The sequence below is a fragment of the Mytilus californianus genome, unplaced genomic scaffold (assembly GCF_021869535.1).
Source record: "Mytilus californianus isolate M0D057914Y unplaced genomic scaffold, xbMytCali1.0.p SCAF_7, whole genome shotgun sequence".
Classification (NCBI taxonomy): Eukaryota; Metazoa; Mollusca; class Bivalvia; order Mytilida; family Mytilidae; genus Mytilus; species Mytilus californianus.
Window position 1 is genome coordinate 10,577,918 of NW_026262723.1, and position 19,976 is coordinate 10,597,893.

The window sequence follows — 19,976 nt, forward strand, 5'->3', positions numbered from 1 at the left end:
CACTAGATAGTTTGTAGTTGTATGTTTCTTGTATTTCCGATAGTTTTCCTTTAAACGGGGTCATTAACCATGATAGAAGTTGGTAGGCGGCATCTCCTATCAAGTGAATAGGAACCTGTGTGTTATTTAGATTTAACACCTTCTCTGGGAAAAATCCTTGGTTTCCAATTTCAAAAAGGAAAGAATGTCTGAACACTCGCGCATCGTAAACTTTACCAGGCCATCCGACATGTATATCTATGAATTTATAGGAATGATCTACCACAGCCTGCATAATTATACTGTAATAACCTTTTCGGTTGTAAAAGTTACTCGAGTTCTCAGAAAGCGCAATTATAGGTATGTGCGTGCCGTCTATAGCACCAACGGTTTGTGGGAATCCTAAGTTGGCGAAGCCGCTTACTACATCATCAGCCGTTTGGTTTCTTTGGAATTTTACGACTGTTTTAGTAAGAACTTGTCTCATTTCCATGCATGCTTCGTGTACAATATTACACGCTGTCGATTTTCCAATTCCCAATATTGTGGCCAAAGATCGAAGAAAGTCCATCTGTGTACCAAGATACCAAAGAGTCATTAGAAGTCTTTTGCCAACAGGAACAGCCGATCGTATCACTGTATCCTTCCTTTTTATATGTGAACCTAGCTCTTCTTCCAAGAAACTAAATGTTTCCTTCAAAATTCTAGTATGGTGCCTCCAATCCGAATGTGACTAAACACTTATTGCATCAATGTAAATGTCAACTGTTCTTTCTTTTGCCCACAGCGCTATTTCTGTGCATGGCTTTTTAGCATGATCAACAAACAACATACATGCCATTTTTCGCCTTCGTTGCAAAGATGGAAAAAAGATGTCGTTTCTCCTCTGTCTTTGATTTTGTAGCACCACTTTCCTCTTTATTCTCTTATTTTGTATCCACACAGAAAAAACTAGTCTCATGAGAATTCAGAGAATAAAGCTGAACATTTTTTTGCGATCGCAGTGCTCCATATTGGTGTCTTGCAAGGAATACAGCACACGTCATTTGTGACGTCATATACAACGTCATAAGAAAAAAAGATGTGGTATGATTGCAAATGAAACAACTCTCCACAAAAGACCAAATGACACAGAAATTAACAACTATCGGTCAACATTGAGCAAAGCCCATACCGCATAGTCAGTTATAAAAGGCCTTTAATTGACAAATGTAAAACAATTCAAACGAGAGAACTAACGGCCTAATTTATGTACAAAAAATGAACAAAAAACAAATATGTAACACATGAATTACAAGCTCCTGACTTGGGACAGACACAAACATACAGAATGTGACAGGATTTAACAAGTTAGCGGGAACCCAACCCTCCCCAGCAGCCTTTGCCAGTGGTGTAACAGTACAACATAGTCATTCATTACTGTTTCACAAACATTTCAACATCTGTATCACAATATTTTCCTCTCTGAGTAACTGCGGAGCGGAATAACCAAGATAGGGGTCTCATGTTGTTTTGAATTGACCAAGGTGAAGCAGAAACAATATATCAAAGTTCCAGGCATAAATTACACCGAACGTGCGTTGGTGAATAAAAGACTTGATCAGCGCTCTTGCTGAAATATTTGAGAAATGGGCAAATAATGTTCGTAATTTTCGGGAAATGTTTAGATTTTTTATTAGTTGACAAACAGTGTTAAGTAATCACAATTAGTCTCAAATATTTTTTCCAAAGAACATCTATTGTAAGACACATAAAGTTTGTTTCTTCTCCAAATGTATTAAATTTTTAATTTTATCTTTCTGATCAATTGATTTATTATTGGTAGCGATGTATAATTCAGTTGATTTGTGTCAAAAAGTATTATATGAAAATCCCAATTTCAATCCGATCGGTATTGAATCCTGACGTGAAAGTGCATTATACCATTCTGAACAAAAAAATGTCACAGAAAGGCTTCGTGTCACAACTTATATTATAGGAAACACAAGCCCGATATTCCCGGGTTTGTGTTTCCTATCATGATTTCCTTGTTAGAGGATTGCTGCTCACAAGGAAGCTATTAATCCAAGAGTTCCAAATGGTGAAGTTGAAGTCATCCCTTCGTAAATTTTACGGACACCATCACGAGTTGGTTTACCGTTATGGAATATCCGTTTCACAGATGATATCGGATATGTTCCTTATGTCGTTACTACAATACCCTCCCTTTTCACGGATGTGACTTACCGAATAAGACTATTTACCGGATTTGTAATAACATGAGCAACACGACGGGTGCCATATGTGGAGCAGGATCTGCTTACCCTTCCTGAGAACCTGAAATCATCCCCAGCTTTTGGTGGGGTTCGTGTTGCTTAGTCTTTGGTTTTCTATGTTGTGTCATCTGTACTATTATTTGTCTGTTTGTCTTTTTATTTATGGCCATGGCGTTGTTCAGTTTGTTTTCGATCTATGAGTTTGACTGTCCCTCTGGTATCTTTCGTCCCTCTTTTATACATACTAGTCAGCCAATGCTTTTTCTTAGTTTTACATATCTTAAGACACGGCTGGTAATCTACATACGCAGACAGCGTACACGTCGCCGGAAACGACATTCAATCCGGTTGACAGAAAAAAAACTAAATCTGAACTTGTAGGTCTGCTAATAGAACCATCTCAAAATTTAAAGGTCACTTTTTTCGGCACATCTTGAAATGTTTAAATACTGAAAAGGGAAATAATCCATACAAGAGCAAGAAGGTTGGAGACGCAATTCGCCCTAAAATATTTTTTTGTTTTTGTTTTAAATCTTTTTAAATCAATCAATTAATTAATTGATAATGCAAATGAAAGGATAACGATGTTTGGACAATAAAACGAATGTGACGCGCATTTCAACTCGAATTAGAATTGACGTTAGGACGTAAAACGTTTCGAATGCAAATTAAACCAATTCGAATTAGTTAGTGCGAATCGAATTCGAATTACGTGTGAACTCAGCATTAATATATATATATATATATATAAGCTTGATTTATAGAAGTCATACTTCTACAAAACAAAGATATAACGTAGGCTCTAATGAGCTTTTAACCGACACACAAGGCATAACAATACAATCACAACTATAATAGGTAAAATTAAAACAAACAATGACGCATGTAAAATTATAGAACTGCTATTGACGGCGTCAACAGACTTTGAAAGTTCCCCTACATATGAAAAAACAAATTGTTTAACTTTTTTGAAAAACTTTAGGTCGGAGGACTTATAGACGCAAATACCAGCTTGGTCTCAATTATCATTTTTTGTGTTGTTTCATCTGCTAGGGTACCAAAATTTGAATGGTCAATCTATTCCCATTTCCCAAATTTTATTTGATGTTAAACAAATAAAAAACCGTTTAATTAAGGCGACAACAGTTTATCAATTTTAAAATCTCATATATCGACTAGGAAGAGAAAGACCAATCAAAATTTCAAACAAAAACCTGGGATCGTCAAAAAATTACAATTGGGAATGGGACACAATTGATAAAATTACAGATCAGACGACCATACTTCATTGCATCATCAAAAGATCTAAGACCGCAGAAACATGTCGCTAGTGATTTGAGATAGCGTTCCAATCGTCACCCAATTCGTTAATCAAGTTAAGATAAAGGTCAATAAATAATCTTATCGTATTAGTCTGTTGTATGACCAAAGGTATGAAATATTTTAACTGATCTTTTTTTTTAAATGAGGTTTAAGTACTTTTGACGTTTAAAACCGAATTGTAATTTATGATTCTTTATTTCATGTTATTTTAATAACATTTTATAAGTATTACTGTTCAATGTATATGTATATATAACAACAATACGTCAAAATCAAAGACCCTCCCGGATCACCTGAGATCACCTCCAGTTTTTGGTGAGATTCGTGTTGCTCAGCCTTTTTTTATATGTTGTGTTTTGTTTACACCTTTTTTTTTTGTCTTTTTTCTTTTTAGCCATGGCGTTGTCAGTTTATTTTCGACTTGTGAGTTTGAATGTCCCTTTTATATCCTTCTCCTCTCTTTCAATCAGTTTAAACTAATAAACAAATAGCTTACTTTTCAACGAACCAAGAAATCTGGTAAAAATATCAGAAATAGTGACATACATTCTTGGTAGTTATGCATTTGTAATATAAGCAGTCAAGAATTATATAAGCAAATAATAATATAGTACATGACTATGACAATACAATTACAAATAACATACTAACAAATTAAGGTTGAATTACAAAACAAAATCATCAAAACTTTAATGAAAAGATGTACATGCATAACGATACCATATGATATTCACAAAACAGTCAAAAAGGCCAAGTTTTGCAAGCTAATACTATTTATAAATTCAACCGTACTTTTCAACCAAAGGCTTACCAGAGAAAATTTATTGTGAATTCGGAAGTAGCGATCACTGTATAAAAATAGAAAATGAGAGTGGGTAATAAATTTCCTTGGGATTGGAGGCCATTTATGCATTGTTACGTCATTAAAATGCGAGTCTCATTTATTTTATAAATGTATTATTATTAGTAAATGAGAAAATTATTTTATAATAAAATGTTATTATTGTTATTATTAATTAACAGGTCAGACATTAATAATGCATTCTACATTGATAATGATTATAATTTGTTTATTTATCATTCATTAAATTGAAGATATCATGCATATATACTCATTTCAATCTAAAATGATATTAAGCAATACGATTTAAAAATCATTTTAAATTTCCCTCTTTACATAACCATGCGCAACACATGTAAAATGTAACATATTAAGATATGAACATAAAATAAAAATCGTGTCTATGCCAAAGAAAAGTTTATCTCAAAATACATGTAATAACTTAATAGTTGAAAAAATAGGAATGTTCTGTACAAACAAAAATGACATTATGACATTTTAATAGTATGTTGTGTAGGTTTAGATTTTTATTTTATTTTTACTTAATATGTATCTACTATTACATGTATTAAGAATTCATCGATCAACTAAAAACAAAAAATAAGTATATTATGCAACTTTTCAATTTTTTAGTTTACACCATACGTTTCATCACAGATGGCTTTATTATTATGTCTTGTTACAATCTCGTAGTTGTCAGTTGTCTTAGGACCTGTGAAATGGTCATATGCATTATCCTCATCGCCCATATGTTGTTTTGTACCATGAGCTGTATCATAGGTACTATCAGTAGCTCTATCATAGACATCAGTATCCTTCTCGTATCGTCCGTTTTTTGTTTGATCATACACGCCCTCTTGGGAATCCTCATAGCTGTTGATTGTGGTAAGATGTAAACTGTATGGGGGATCGTTTGGATTTGTATTTAATTTCGAAATTCGCTTTGCCATACTGTAACCGTTATCTGTTTCAGTCATTTCAATTTTCATATCAGACAAGTGCGGGTCATTTAAAATTGGCTTGGCTAAAGAATACGCACTTCCATTATCAACTGTCCCATTGTTTATCCTGTTCAGCTCTAAGTCTTGTGAATGGTCCTTTTTGCTATTTTCGGTAACGATGTCATTTGGATGACTTTTCACCTCGGATTTTGTGGCAATGTCGTCGGGATATGCGATCATTTGTATGCCGGTGTAATCTTTGACTGAATTATGTCGACTGGGTGACCGTTTTATGTTCTTGTGTGTTTTTATCCGCCACCTAAAAGAAGAAAATAAAAAAAAATTTATAAGACAACAAAATCTTCCAAAAACCCTAAACGAAAGAGGTGTTTGAAAGGAACGATGTTTTACAGCGCTCTAAGACTCCTACTTGTTCGGCAGTCATTTAAAATTTAGTGAATCACGAATCTCAATTTCAATGTGTATTAATACTACAATACACTAACGTCAAAGGAGTGTATCCTAATAGACTGACCTTCTACAGAACGTTTTATATGATCAATAAAATTATTTAGGTTTTATCGTCACTTCAATCGGTCTAAAGTAAAACAATTCGTAGTTCAAATCTCTTTTAGACGATACAAAAGATAGTAAAAAAAAATAATGAAATCGCATGCACTACAAAAAATAGAGCGAAACCGGATACGTCGACAAAGTAAGCCTCTCTAACTATGCATACATAAACAACCGCCATGAAAATCTACACTCATACATTCACAATAGTGAATAAGACGTATGCGGTAAATTTATAGCGCAGTCGACCTTACGGGTATCGAAAGATATAGGACTACACAGACATGTTGCTTATTAATTAGGACACAGACACATCTTACAGTTACTCTTTTGTGTGATGGATAACATAACACTGGTGTATTATTCTTTTATGTCATTTTCTCATAACTCTTTTGGAGCAATTATTGCATTGTGTTACGAGCTTATGGCTGAAAATGAAGTTCGTCTATCGTAAACATGCATGAGCGTAAGAACGTAATCACAATTAATGTAGAGTATCCATTGAGTATAAACCAAAGAGAGGCAAACAACTCACAGAAAACTAAAAGGGAATAGAAGTATTCAACATGCACAAGCACCGGATATACCTCATAACTACATGTGACTGTTTGTTTTTGCATATCATGTCAATAGGAGAGAACAATTTAAAAAAATTCATAAGGGTTCTGCGGAACCCAGTGTCTCGCCTACTTTTGCTGTTAATCGCAGGCTCAACAAAAATGAGGAAAAAATTTAATAAAAATATTCCTCTCTATACTATCTTATCATTGTAAGTAGCTTCTGTCCAAGTTTGGTAAAAATCGAGGATGGTTTTTGAATCTAATAAATGTTTTTAAAACTTTAACTGCAGACTGTATGTAAAGTTAACTGGAAGAAAAACTAAGTCCATTTATAAGTAAAATACGGAAAAAATGGAACAAAATTTTATCAAAATTTCCTTCTAGATACTAGCTTTTGACCATAAACAAGCTTCTGTCCAAGTGTGGTACAAATCCAGGATAGTTTAAGAAAGTTGTTAAAATTTTAAAAACTTTAACCACAGAGTGAATGTAATGTTAACTGGCAGAAAAACTAAGTCCATTTATAAGTAAAATACGGATCAAATGGAATTATTTTTTTACAAAATTTACTTCTGGATACTATCTTATGATCATAAACAAGCTTCTTTCCAAGTTTGGTACAAATCCAGGATAGTTTAAGAAAGTTATTAAAATTTCAAAAACTTTAACCACAGAGTGAATGTAATGTTTCCTGGCAGAAAAACTAAGTCCATTTATAAGTAAAATACGGAAAAAAAGGAATTTTTTTTTTACAAAATTTACTTTTGAATATAATCTTATGATCATAAACAAGCTTCTGTCCAAGTTTGGTAGAAATCCAGGATAGTTTAAGAAAGTTATTAAAATTTCAAAAACTTTAACCACAGAGTGAATGTAATGTTTCCTGGCAGAAAAACTAAGTCCATTTATAAGTAAAATACGGAAAAAATGGAATTTTTTTTTTACAAAATTTACTTTTGAATATAATCTTATGATCATAAACAAGCTTCTGTCCAAGTTTGGTAGAAATCCAGGATAGTTTAAGAAAGTTATTAAAATTTCAAAAACTTTAACCACAGAGTGAATGTAATGTTTCCTGGCAGAAAAACTAAGTCCATTTATAAGTAAAATACGGAAAAAATGGAATTTTTTTTTTACAAAATTTACTTTTGAATATAATCTTATGATCATAAACAAGCTTCTGTCCAAGTTTGGTAGAAATCCAGGATAGTTTAAGAAAGTTATTAAAATTTCAAAAACTTTAACCACAGAGTGAATATTTGTGGACGCCGCCGACGACGACGACGACGACGACGACGACGCCGACGGAATGTAGGATCGCTATGTCTCGCTTTTTCGACAAAAGTCGAAGGCTCGACAAAAACATAACTAGATAAGCTGATGAAAGCAATTCACCACCAGCAACATCAAAATAAAATTTCATTCTATAAGCTTATCTTAAATATTAGTGTTACTGTCAAACAAACTGCGTTTTGTGTAGACATTTATTTATTGTTAGGTTATAATGGTTTTTTCTATGTCGTTTGGGAAAAGATTTATCCCTATTTTTCATAAGTAAAACACCAATTTACTCAATAAACAGATATCTTCTAAGGTTGGGATAAAGTATATTTAGGAAAAAAGTAACGTAAACGAAAATAATACAATTTGATTAATTAATTGTTGATGTGTAACGTCATTTTCAGCACTAAATGCTATATTATGACGACCATTGTTATAGATGGAGGAAGCCAGACTACCATGTGAAACCCACAAACATTTGGAAGGAAACTGGCAATCCTTGTTAATTGAGATCGAAGTTAAGTGTATCTTACCACGACCGTGAACTACTGTTACCTTTATTTTGCACTCAAATCCTCTGTGTTGAAAGACTAGAGGTATCTATCTGTATGGCGCAATCGAACATGTGTTTGTTATGTTCAGATTGCAGTTACAATTTATAGTAGATAAAATGTCTACAACGCTTTTGATTGGTTTTGTTTCTTGTTTAAAAAAAATGCTCCACCGGCCATGATCTTGTTGTTGAACGACATCTTTAGCCCTTAGTTTCTGGTTAATTGTAAATACAGCCAAAAATTTCAAATCCATGAAAATTTTAAGCTCCAATGCATAAATTTTCGGCATAGCTACCATAGTCAGCATGGATCTGTAAACAGTTAGAAGGTAATCTTGAATTCAAATGGTAACTGCAATTCATGAATATTTTGTCGTTTGGGACTAACAGTCTTTTGGGGAGTTAACTGGACAATTCGATTTGCATACGACTTTCAAGTGCAGTTCATTTTATACGGCAACAGAAATTCTAATTTACTAACATATGGCATAACGAATATAAAAAATGTATAACGCTGTAATCATATGTAATAAATAAAGTTGGCATTACATTAAGGGGACAATACAAACTCGTATGTCATGGAACAGCAGACAACAGCATAGTTAAAGTCAGAGGAACAGATAAAGAACAGTCAACAAAACAACATATCGGAATCTAAGGATTGAGCCGGATCCAACACAAAAAAAACCTATCAACAAATCTAGATGATAAACAGAAAATTGAAAACCACCAGAAAATCTGATTAGATTATTTCTGGTAGACGGTTTGCCGTACAAGTTGGATGCATACCGTTTATAAAACAATTAGCATCAACACATATATTTAACAAGCTCGACATAAATTGTATGATGGTTATTTCTTTTTGATTGATGTATGTACTTGGCAGGTGGAATTATCTTATAAACTGGTCGGTCAATGCTACCATTGTTAAGAGAAATCGCAGCACATACCTTCGTATACAACAACAAACAATAACCATGCACACAACAAGCAGCACTGCACCAATGATACCAGCGACAATTGCCACGGTAGACCCTACAAATATAAAAAATAACACGCCGTAGCTTTCAGTATGACGATTCACTCGGTCTTGTTGCTTGTTCTACGCGTGTGTGTGTATGTTTATTTACAACACATGTATATGACTATCAGTTAGCTTAATTGTTGGCAAAAAAAGGGAAATTTTTATTCATTTGAATTCGTGAAACATGTTACTGCTTGAGGATTGTGTTTGACATAGGTAAAGCACAAAATATCCTGTTAAAACAATTTCATTAGATGATAGTTAAATATTATATATAAAACAAAAATCGAGACCATCCTACAAGTTTAAATAAACCCTCCTTTGGCATTTTTATACGTTTTGTTTTTTGTTGGTTAAAAAACGCGTTAAATTACCAGAAATAATACTTTAGGAATAAACAAGTTTAATTGGTTAAGAGTATAACTTACAAACATATTTTTTGTTTAAGGTTCATGGTAACCGACATGGTTCTATTTAGTTTTTTGAAATTTAAAAAATATAAAACCTCCGAATTATCAATATATTGAATGATAAAAGATGCTTTTTAAAGCTGAATATTTTACACTGCAAATTGTTGTTGTCAATCATTTGTCATAACAAAACATTTGTTTTTTTTCCTTTTTCTTTGGCTGATAAAAAATTATCATAAAATGTTTCTACAAAGTATTTCCTTAATGCTATTCCAATGCTTTTTCACAATTTTAAATGAATTAATTAAAATTTGCAATAACGTATGAAATGGTTTTTATGCATAACTATTTTCGAGTGTTATGTCCCCTTGACTATGGTTGTGTGCGTTTTTTGTGCTCTTCGGAAATGTGTTTATTTCCTTACATTTAAACTTTCTGGTGCCAACTTTTCAAGATATCCATATGGTTGTTACCAAATGATGGATATGTAAGTTAATTTTGAAGACTTTATTCCAAAATAATCTATATGTTGTGATTATATACATGTCTATTTGTTGACATCTTGAAGTGAACTCTTAAAAATGTCTAGAGTAAACAGACAGTTATCTAAACAGTATTTTTCACCAAGGGACTCAAAGGGATATCGCATGAGGATGTTATATCAGAAATAGGTAAAGTAAGAGGTAAATAAAACAAAAGACATACTACCTACTCAAGGTATAACTCTGAGATCCATTAATGTTTATGAAGTAGAGAGTTAATAACTCATGAAACAATAAAAGACGCGCCTTATGAACTAGACAATTGCTACATTTGTACTCAGATGCCTTAATTTGGGGATGTAGTTCCCGGTTCTATAAATCGATGCTTTATTAAAGGCACAGACATCGAAAATGTGTCTCGATATGTTGTTGTTCTTGACTGTGAGGCAGTACTCCCCTATAGACTATCACTTGGTCGTTTCGAATTACGACTTTTTGCCGAGTACAATCGCACTCCATATATATATTGTCATATCACAGGTCATCCATCATTTAAATGTAAGGACAAACCAAGTATCATGAATCAAAAGAGATGTTACAACTGTTCGGCTATTAGTCATTCAGGTGACTCCTATCCTAATACTGCTCTTACTGTAACACTAAAGGCCATTCCAGACAAGACTGTGAACTGTACAAACAGGAAACAGAAAAAAAGGAATTTAGTAGCTGTGGTCCTGAACTATTCGAGGGAAGACAAGACAATACAAATAACATTTATACTGACGAAGGCGACAAAAAACCCATCTCATCAGACAAATCATATTCTAATAAAGATACAGTTTGTGTTCTCCTTGGAGCATCTTATTGTTGTAGGCTCAGAAATATCGACGATTCATTAGTAAACGCTTCAAAATCTGGAGGATCCCTTTAGAAAATTGAGCAAAAACATTGCCTTTTGAAAAACCGAAAAAAAAATTTTGAAAAAGGTGTTATCAGTCTATGCACAAATGATATAAGTAGAAACATAGGTGACTGTGATCAAATAAACCTTCTTGTAACTAACGCTGTCAATCGTGTGAGATCTGACACAAATAGGCCTTTTCAATATTATACCCTGAAAAGGCAACGGGGCTCAATTTCAGAAAATAAATGAACCAACTAAAAATGTAACTAACTTCATGAAAATAGATTTGTTTTCGAGAGCAATCATAAATTGTGTTGATGTAAACGATCAATTTTATACACATGGAGATGTAATCAGAGCCTTGGTTGATAAAATTGACAGCAGAGGGGTACACGTCAGCACAAAGTGCGCACAAAGAATTAACAGTAATATTTATGAGTTTTTACTTAGCACAAAACGAATATAACCGTAACACACATTCATGTAGGTCGCAAACGCAACAGGAGTAACAAAACGGCTACTCCAACATCTGCAGACCGAATATTTGAAGTATCCAGAAAAGAGACAGGCTTAGATCACGAATAAACCCGTGTAAATCAACAGTGTTATAAAAAAGGGAAATATCAGTGTAAATATTATGTCCACTTCTTTTTTACATATTGTTCGTATGTATATTTTATTTCGTATTTCGTCTGTATTCGTTAACATGCTTCCAAAAGCCAAAGAATTGCAAGGATGTACCTAATTGTAATGTTATATATGGGAAACATGTATATGTATCGGTTTATTAGACCCATTACGATTCCTAAAAGACACATAATAATTAAAGTTCTACCTTATTTGCTTGCACATAGGTATACACATTTTTACTGAATAGATACAACCAAGCCCAAAGCATTCAAGTGAAACATTTAAATGTCGAAAGCAAAAAAAAAATTTTAAAAAATACCTTTATCAACTAATTTTATTTATGAATAATTATGACTTTGTCAATTACTGAAATTGATGCATATGGTTAAATTACGAAATAATAGAAAAGGAGATTTGATTTTTAATTGATTAGTTGGTCCGTGTATATTTGCGTCCATTCGTTTTTCATTTTGAAATATCAAAAACAAAAAACAAAAAACGAGAGTGTTTTCATTTTTCGTTTTTGATTTCTCAAACCAAAACGAAAAACAAAAGTGTTTTCATTTTTCGTTTTTGATTTCTCTAAAACCAAAACGGAAAACGAAAGTGTTTTCATTTTTTGTTTTTTATTTCTCTAAAACCAAAATGAAAATCTAAAGTGTTTCCGTTTTTCGTTTTTGATTTCACTAAACAAGAATTTTGTATTTAATTTTAATTATTTCTTGTTTTATAATGTACAATGTTTTCCTTTCTTGTTTCACAGTCATTGATAGTAAATAATGCCAATGTAAACACCCCGGTGTTCTTTCAACATAATGTAGACAAAATAGACCGCCTGACTTATGAGTTGAACTACGGTGATAAATGAATCAAAGCCTTTCAAATTACCTTGTTTATATCTTTAACAAAAAATAAATTATTATATTCAAATATTAAACGAATCATAAATTTAAATTGTACAATACAATATTATATAAAGATGGTACAAATAAATAGATTGATTACAACATCACATTAACAAGGGAGGTTACTACTTTTTAAAACTTATAAGAAAACTACCCCGGTCGTTAAAGTATACTTGCACAGTCACTGTGGTTATCAGATCTTTAATCGAAGATAATGTCGACGGATGCAAAAGACTTTATCAATCTGAACAATAAGGGTGCGTGATCTTTACTTTTGAAGTTAGAAAGGTTGATCTCAGATGATTAGAATTAATAACCAAAGTCCATTATACGAACATTCAGGACGATAATGTGTTTTGCTTGATCAATTGATTGAAAAACAAATTTCCGCAATTTCACAATTCAAACCGGGATTAGCATTCAATCATTTTGCCATTCGGAGCCTACTCGGTATTAGTTTTGCTTATTTTTGAAAGCTCTATGGTGACCTTAACTAGAGCCTGGGTGTGGATGGGGGTTTACTGAATAGAGAATAGTGAGAAAAAAATATAAATAATAGAGACAATGGACCAAGAAATAACAAAAAATGGAATAATGAGGTGTTAAAATATAAAAAGAATAGTTTATTTGGCAAAAAGTATAGAGAAATAAACATGATAAAGAATAGAGAAAAATGGCCTGAAACACTGATTAAAGAATAGAGAAATATGGAACAGAATATCAAAGAATACAGAAATGAAGAAATACGCATCCAGACCATCATACTATAGTTGCTTAAACCAAAGTTATTTTGTCTCCGGTAGAATGTTATTGGTTTTCAGACGTTTTCTTTTTATTTCTACGCCTATCAAGTAAGACATGAGCTTTCATAATTTGCCAGCTTATTACATTATAAAAAAGACTAAGCCGAACATCACTCTGGATTTGTTCTCAAGTAGACCTTAGCTACCCACCCTACCACACCATTACCGAAAAGTTAATAAAAAAAAATCTACGGCAATACTTTTGTCCGCACTAGGTGCAAAGGGAAGCTGGGTACCTCAGGTCTTCTGGAGAAAAAATCCAGAGTGTAGGATAAAGCAAAACATTGTAATCCACATAGCAATGTGTGTGGCTGTTGTTTTCAGGGTATGAATGGTTCTTTTCCTAGTTGAAAACCTCCAGCTACTTTCAAGATGAAGAACAGGAATTAAAGCCCTGTTCATTGATAATTTGTATTTTTTCTATGTATTGTGTGCGATTTTGTTCCATGCACATCTCTTCATTTTCTATTTTAGGGCCTAAACACGGCTCAATGCAAGTTTAGCCCTTCAATATTAAAGGTCATATGTTGCATTATTGTTTCGGATAAGAGTGAATTTGGTACCTATTAAAACGTTTAAACCCGCTGCATTTGTTTGCACCTGTTCTAAGTCAGGAACCTGATGTTCAGTAGTTGCCGTTTGTTGATGTGGTTCATAAGTGTTCTCGTTCGTTTCTTGTTTATTATATAGATTATACCGTTGCATAGTTTTCCCGTTTGAATGGTTTTGCACTGGTCATTTTGGGGCCCTTTGTAGCTTGCTGTTCGGTGTGGGCCAAGGCTCCGTGTTGAAGATCGTACTTTGACCTATAATGGTTTTTATTTTACAAATTGTGATTTGGATGGAGAAATGTCTCATTGGCACTCATACCACATCTTCTTTTATCTATATATGGTCTTTTTAAGTGAATTGGGAGATTGGGATTTCTAGCTTTATTCTCACCTATGTCAGCTTTTTATTTGTATTTACAGAAAAGAGAGCTAGTTTTGTATTCTTTAATATACTGTAACAATTTAATTTTCCATGAAAAAAGGACAGTTTTTTCTATGTCCGGTAGCATCGTATCATATCTGGACATCGGCTGTTGTCTGCTCTTTGGTCGGGTTGTTGTCTCTTTGACATATTCCCCATTTCCATTGGCAATTTTATCATCGGTAGGCATGTAAAATTGCCAAACCATACACGACCGTTCATTAGTCATCGTAGGTCTATTCCAAGTCTTAATAAGTCTACACAAAGCAGAAAAGGAACTTTGACAACAAGGAATATTACACAATTGAAGCCATAGTCATAAAGATCGATTGACTGACTGGTGTTCCTTTAACGTCGCCGCAGAACATAAAATTATTACCTGATCTTCATTCTCAACATCTTCAATCTCTATTGTTCCCAAGGAAGCAACCATTTGATTCTCTGGAGTGGGCCAGGGATTTGTACCCGAAGTCAATAATTTTTCAATAATGTTGTTTTGAAATACTAATTTGACTTGAATTTATACGAATTTACTAAATATACATGTTTATACCAAGCCAAGTCCGTTTATATCTTGTTTCTCGCCTGACTATACAAAAGGCCAGGAGAGCTTTGACCATCATTTGTCGTCTTTGATAGATATGGTTGACTGATAAGCTGTCTATATAAAGTAATGGGACAATGGCATGAAGATGTCACCAAATCACCATATACAATACACAAAAAGACACCTAGAGCTTACCATATGGTCTTCAACTACCCACCAACAGACAGTAAGCTCTGGTTGGCCTTAAACACAAATCCAAGGGCCAGGCAAAATGAGAAAATATCCAATTAAAACTGGGTGACCAGGAAGGAAAACATTGGAACTTTCCTAAGAAATACGAATTTCACCACCTCCCCCCTCAACATTTAAATAAGGAGATGTGGTATGATTGCCAATGTGTCACTATCCCCAAAGTTCAAATGAAGTGGATGTAAGCAATTATATATAGGCAACCGTACCACCTTCAACAATGAGACAAAAACCAGTACGGTATAGTCGGCTATGAAAGGCTCTGACATGAAAAATATGAAACAGTTCAGTTGAGAAAAAACGGCCTAATTTATAACACAATAAAACGAAAAACAAATATGACAGACATCAACAAACGACAACCATTGAACTACAGGCTCCTAACTTGGGACATGCACATACAGTATGTGGCGGGGTTAAACATGCAAGTGAGCGTTCAACCCTCCCGTTAACCTGGGACGAGTTTTGTTACAGAACAACTTAAGAACAAACTATAAAAATCAGTTGAAAAGGGCTTAACATATCAGATCGATACAAAACAGAAAAAAACATCTAACAAAAGCACAGAGCGGACGTGGCAGGGTATTTATACATCCTTAACAAACAAAAAAGGACACAAAGTACAGATCTGAGAGTAATCGCAGTACTGACAGCTAGTTGGAAGCCAATAACAACTAATACAAAAATCATGTATCTAAGACTAAAATATCAATCAGTACACATCCAACATCCAATGGATTTAGTGTAAAGACGTCATTAACAGTCAGAGAAAGACATGACCTTGTGCAATGCCAAATCATAGGTATCAACAGATTGTAGTACCTTGATGTGTTTAACAATAATATGTAGTATAATTTTAAGTTACTGATAACAAAATTAATATTTATACCAATAAAAACAATATTCAAAGATCTATTTACAGTGTTCAATTGGTAACCTTTTAAAATAAGTTTATTTAAAGGATTGATAAGTTTACCCTGATCGTTTTTAATTTACATGCATACAATTTCTATTTATATTATTATTGATAAATACAATATTGTAGAAGTAGTGGAAATAGATCTACAAGTGAGGGAAGTTGTTTGTGACTTCAGGGAACTTTATTTGGATATGCCTGTTATGGTCTAATTGAGATTTACAAGACCTTCATTCAATTTCAGCACATTTTGTGAATGTATGTCCCATTTATAGGCATTATGTGTTTCGGTCTGTGCGTCCGTTTGTTCTTCCGTTCATCCGTCTGTTCCGCTTCAGGTTAATGTTTTTGGTCAAAGTAGTTTTTGATGAAGTTGAAGTCCAATCAACTTGCAACTCAGTACACATGTTCCATATGATATGATCTTTCTAATTTTAATGCCAAATTAGAGTTTTGACCGCAATTTACGGTCCACTGGACATAAAAAATGATAGTGCGAGTGGGGCATTCATGTACTATGGACACATTCTTGTTCAAATCCTTTATTAAAGAAGTTAGTAAATTTACTTCAGATAAAAATACTAAATTAGACGAACCAATCTAATTAAAAGATATATCTCTGATTTCGTTATACTTATATAACTTTTTTGTATGAATTTTAATAAGATTACTGGACAAACGCGTTCAATCTTCGGACTTAATTCTTAACAATTTTACCGAGCGGAGGGAGACGAAAAAAAATAACGTCTTTCAATCCAAATTTTATATGTATGCTATACACACAAATGTATTGTTTAAACTTGGTAATCAATTAATCTAAAATACAGTCCTAGATAATCAAATAATCATGAAATATTTGGTCTAGTAATCAAATAATCACTTAAAAATAGCCAAGTAATCACATAATCAAAAACCCCATGAGGAATCATTAAAGATGACATATTTTTGTATTAATATTGATTCACTTATAAGGTCTTTGCATCGGAAATAAACTAATTAATTCAAAAACCAGTTGTTGGCATAATACGGGTCATTTTCTTCACATTGACATAATTTACTAAACGTTTATTGAAACCTGTAATGCGAAGACGTGAATGAAAATGCGGAATTTGTGAGACCAGGTTCAAGCAAGCAGCCACTCGCTAGCAGCCACTTCGCTAGCAGCCAGTTTTCAGATGTTTATATAAACCCAAATTTTGCATAATATTCAAACGTACTTCAAATGTTTTTATTAATATATAACCACTATATTATCAGTTCTTAATATATAATTAGGCAGCCAAAGATACTATTCAATGAATTTCTAAATTTCATTTCTTGTTCATTAATTATATAAATACAATAGAAATCGCTTTCAATACCTCACACAGCGTGCTGCACGCTTTACATTTCAAATAGTCAACACTTTTGAGTGTATATCATGTATATAGAATCGTAAATAATTATGAAATTATTTAAATGTTGGCAAAATTGCACTATTGTGTGAAATAGCTTTCCATATTCTCGGCATCCTGTCAAATGAAAAGTAACAATTGTTCTGCATTAGAAGAAAAAAAAGGTGCACTCGTGCAACACAAAAACTGTTTTGACAAAACATTCTACCTCTGAAACAGTGGATCTCGCTTACTTATGATTGGACGAAAGGTTTATTTTTTGTACTCAAAGTATGGTGGGCAAGGAAATTATTTATTAGCTTTAAAAAATAATACGTGCTATACCCAAACTGGGAATTTTGATCAAGTAGGCGCTAGGTTTCTAGCTTACGTTTGCACCTAGTGCGGAAAAAAGTATTGCCATAGAATTTTTGTTTGTTAACTTTTCGGTAAGGGTTGGGTAGGATATCTGACCTCAACTTTGGACCTACTTAAAAAAAAACTAAGACGAATAACACCCTGGATTGTTTTCTCCAGTAGACCTCAGCTACCCAACTTCCCTTTGCACCTAGTATTGCCGTAGATTTTTTTATTAACTTTTCGGTAATGGTGTGGTAGGGTAGGTAGCTGAGGTCCACTTGAGAAAAATCCAGAGTGATGTTCGGCTTAGTCTTTTTTTATAATGTAATAAGCTGGCAAATTATGAAAGCTCACGTCTTAATTGATAGGCATAGACATAAAAGGAAAACGTATGATAACCAATAACAATCTACCGGAGACAAAATAACGTTGGTTTCGGAAATTAGGATGATGGTCTGGATACGGGGTTCCTCATTTCTGTATTCTTTGATATTCTATGCCGATTTTCTCTATTCTTTAATCAGTGTTTCAGGCCATTTTTCTCTATTCTTTATTTCTTTATACTTTTTGCCAATTATTCTGTTCTCTTTATATTTTAACACCTCATTATTCTATTTTTTTTTTATTTCTTGGTCCATTGTCTCTATTATTCATATTTTTTGCCCACTATTTTCTATTCCGTAAACCCCCATCCACACCCAGGCTCTAGTTAAGGTCACCATATATTTCAAAAATAAGCAAACCTAATACCGAGTAGGCTCCGAATGGCAAAATGATTGAATGCTAATCCCGGTTTGAATTGTGAAATTGCGGAAATTTGTTTTTCAATCAATTGATCAAGCAAAACACATTATCGTCCTGAATGTTCGTATAATGGACCTTGGTCATGAATTCTAATCATCTGAGATCAACCTTTCTAAAATTAAAAGTAAAGATCACGCACCCCTATTGTTCAGATTGATAAAGTCTTTTGCATCCGTCGACATTATCTTCGATTAAAGATCTAATAACCAACGTGACTGTGCATGTATACTTTAACGACCGGGGTAGTTTTCTTATAAGTTTTAAAAAGTAGTAACCTCCCTTGTTAATGTGATGTTGTAATCAATCTTTTTATTTGTACCATCTTTATATAATATTGTATTGTACAATTTAAATTTATGATTCGTATCACATTTAAATATAATAATTTATTTTTTATTAAAGATATAAACAAGGTAATTTGAAAGGCTTTGGTTCATTTATCACCGTAGTTCAATTCATAAGTCAGGCGGTCTATTTTGTCTACATTATGTTGAAAGAACACCGGGGTGTTTACATTGGCATTATTTACTATCAATGACTGAAACAAGAAAGGAAAACATTGTACATTATAAAACGAGAAATAATAAAAATTAAATACAAAATTCTTGTTTAGTGAAATCAAAAACGAAAAACGGAAACACTTTAGATTTTCATTTTGGTTTTAGAGAAATCAAAAACAAAAAGTGAAAACACTTTCGTTTTCCGTTTTGGTTTTAGAGAAATCAAAAACGAAAAATGAAAACACTTTTGTTTTTCGTTTTGGTTTTTGAGAAATCAAAAACGAAAAATGAAAACACTCTCGTTTTTTATTTTTCGTTTTTGATATTTCAAAATGAAAAACGAATGGACGCAAATATACACGGACCTTAGTTTCAAATACGTTTGATATTTTTTGTCTACAAGAAACACATTGTACGAAAACTGATAATAAAAACTGGGGTAATAACTGGAAAGAATACGGGAGAGGCGAATGCGTTTGGAATTGTGGAATTCTGATTCAAGGGGTGTGAGGTTCCTTTTACAAATATAATTGTCCAAAAATGTAACTTTTATTAATCGCGAGGATATTGGAAAATGTCAAATGTGTGACTTCAAACGAGATAACATTATATATCATATTGTTAATGTAAACACACCAAATAACGGATGCGATAGAAAGACTTTTTACGAAAATTTCCATAATTTGAGTAATAAGATGTATGACGATGATAGCGTTGAACACTACACAGTCTTATTAAGAGACTTTAATTGTACTTACAATAAAAAAACTAGATAGGTTATCATCAAAAAT

At 33.0% G+C, this 19,976-nt stretch overlaps 1 protein-coding gene across 4 annotated transcripts in view; it reads right to left on the bottom strand.

Moving 5' to 3' along the window:
- Positions 1-4,230: 4,230 nt before the first annotated feature.
- Positions 4,231-19,976, bottom strand: part of LOC127709690 (uncharacterized) — a 251,157-nt gene continuing 235,411 nt past the window's right edge. For all 4 annotated transcript variants that reach the window (XM_052215319.1, XM_052215317.1, XM_052215318.1 and 1 more), the window contains 2 exons: positions 9,257-9,341; positions 4,231-5,658 (listed from right to left, as the gene is read on the bottom strand). In XM_052215319.1, the coding sequence (XP_052071279.1) occupies positions 5,028-5,658; positions 9,257-9,341 (716 nt within the window). In that variant the 3' untranslated portion in view covers positions 4,231-5,027. The remainder of the gene's footprint in view (positions 5,659-9,256; positions 9,342-19,976) is intronic.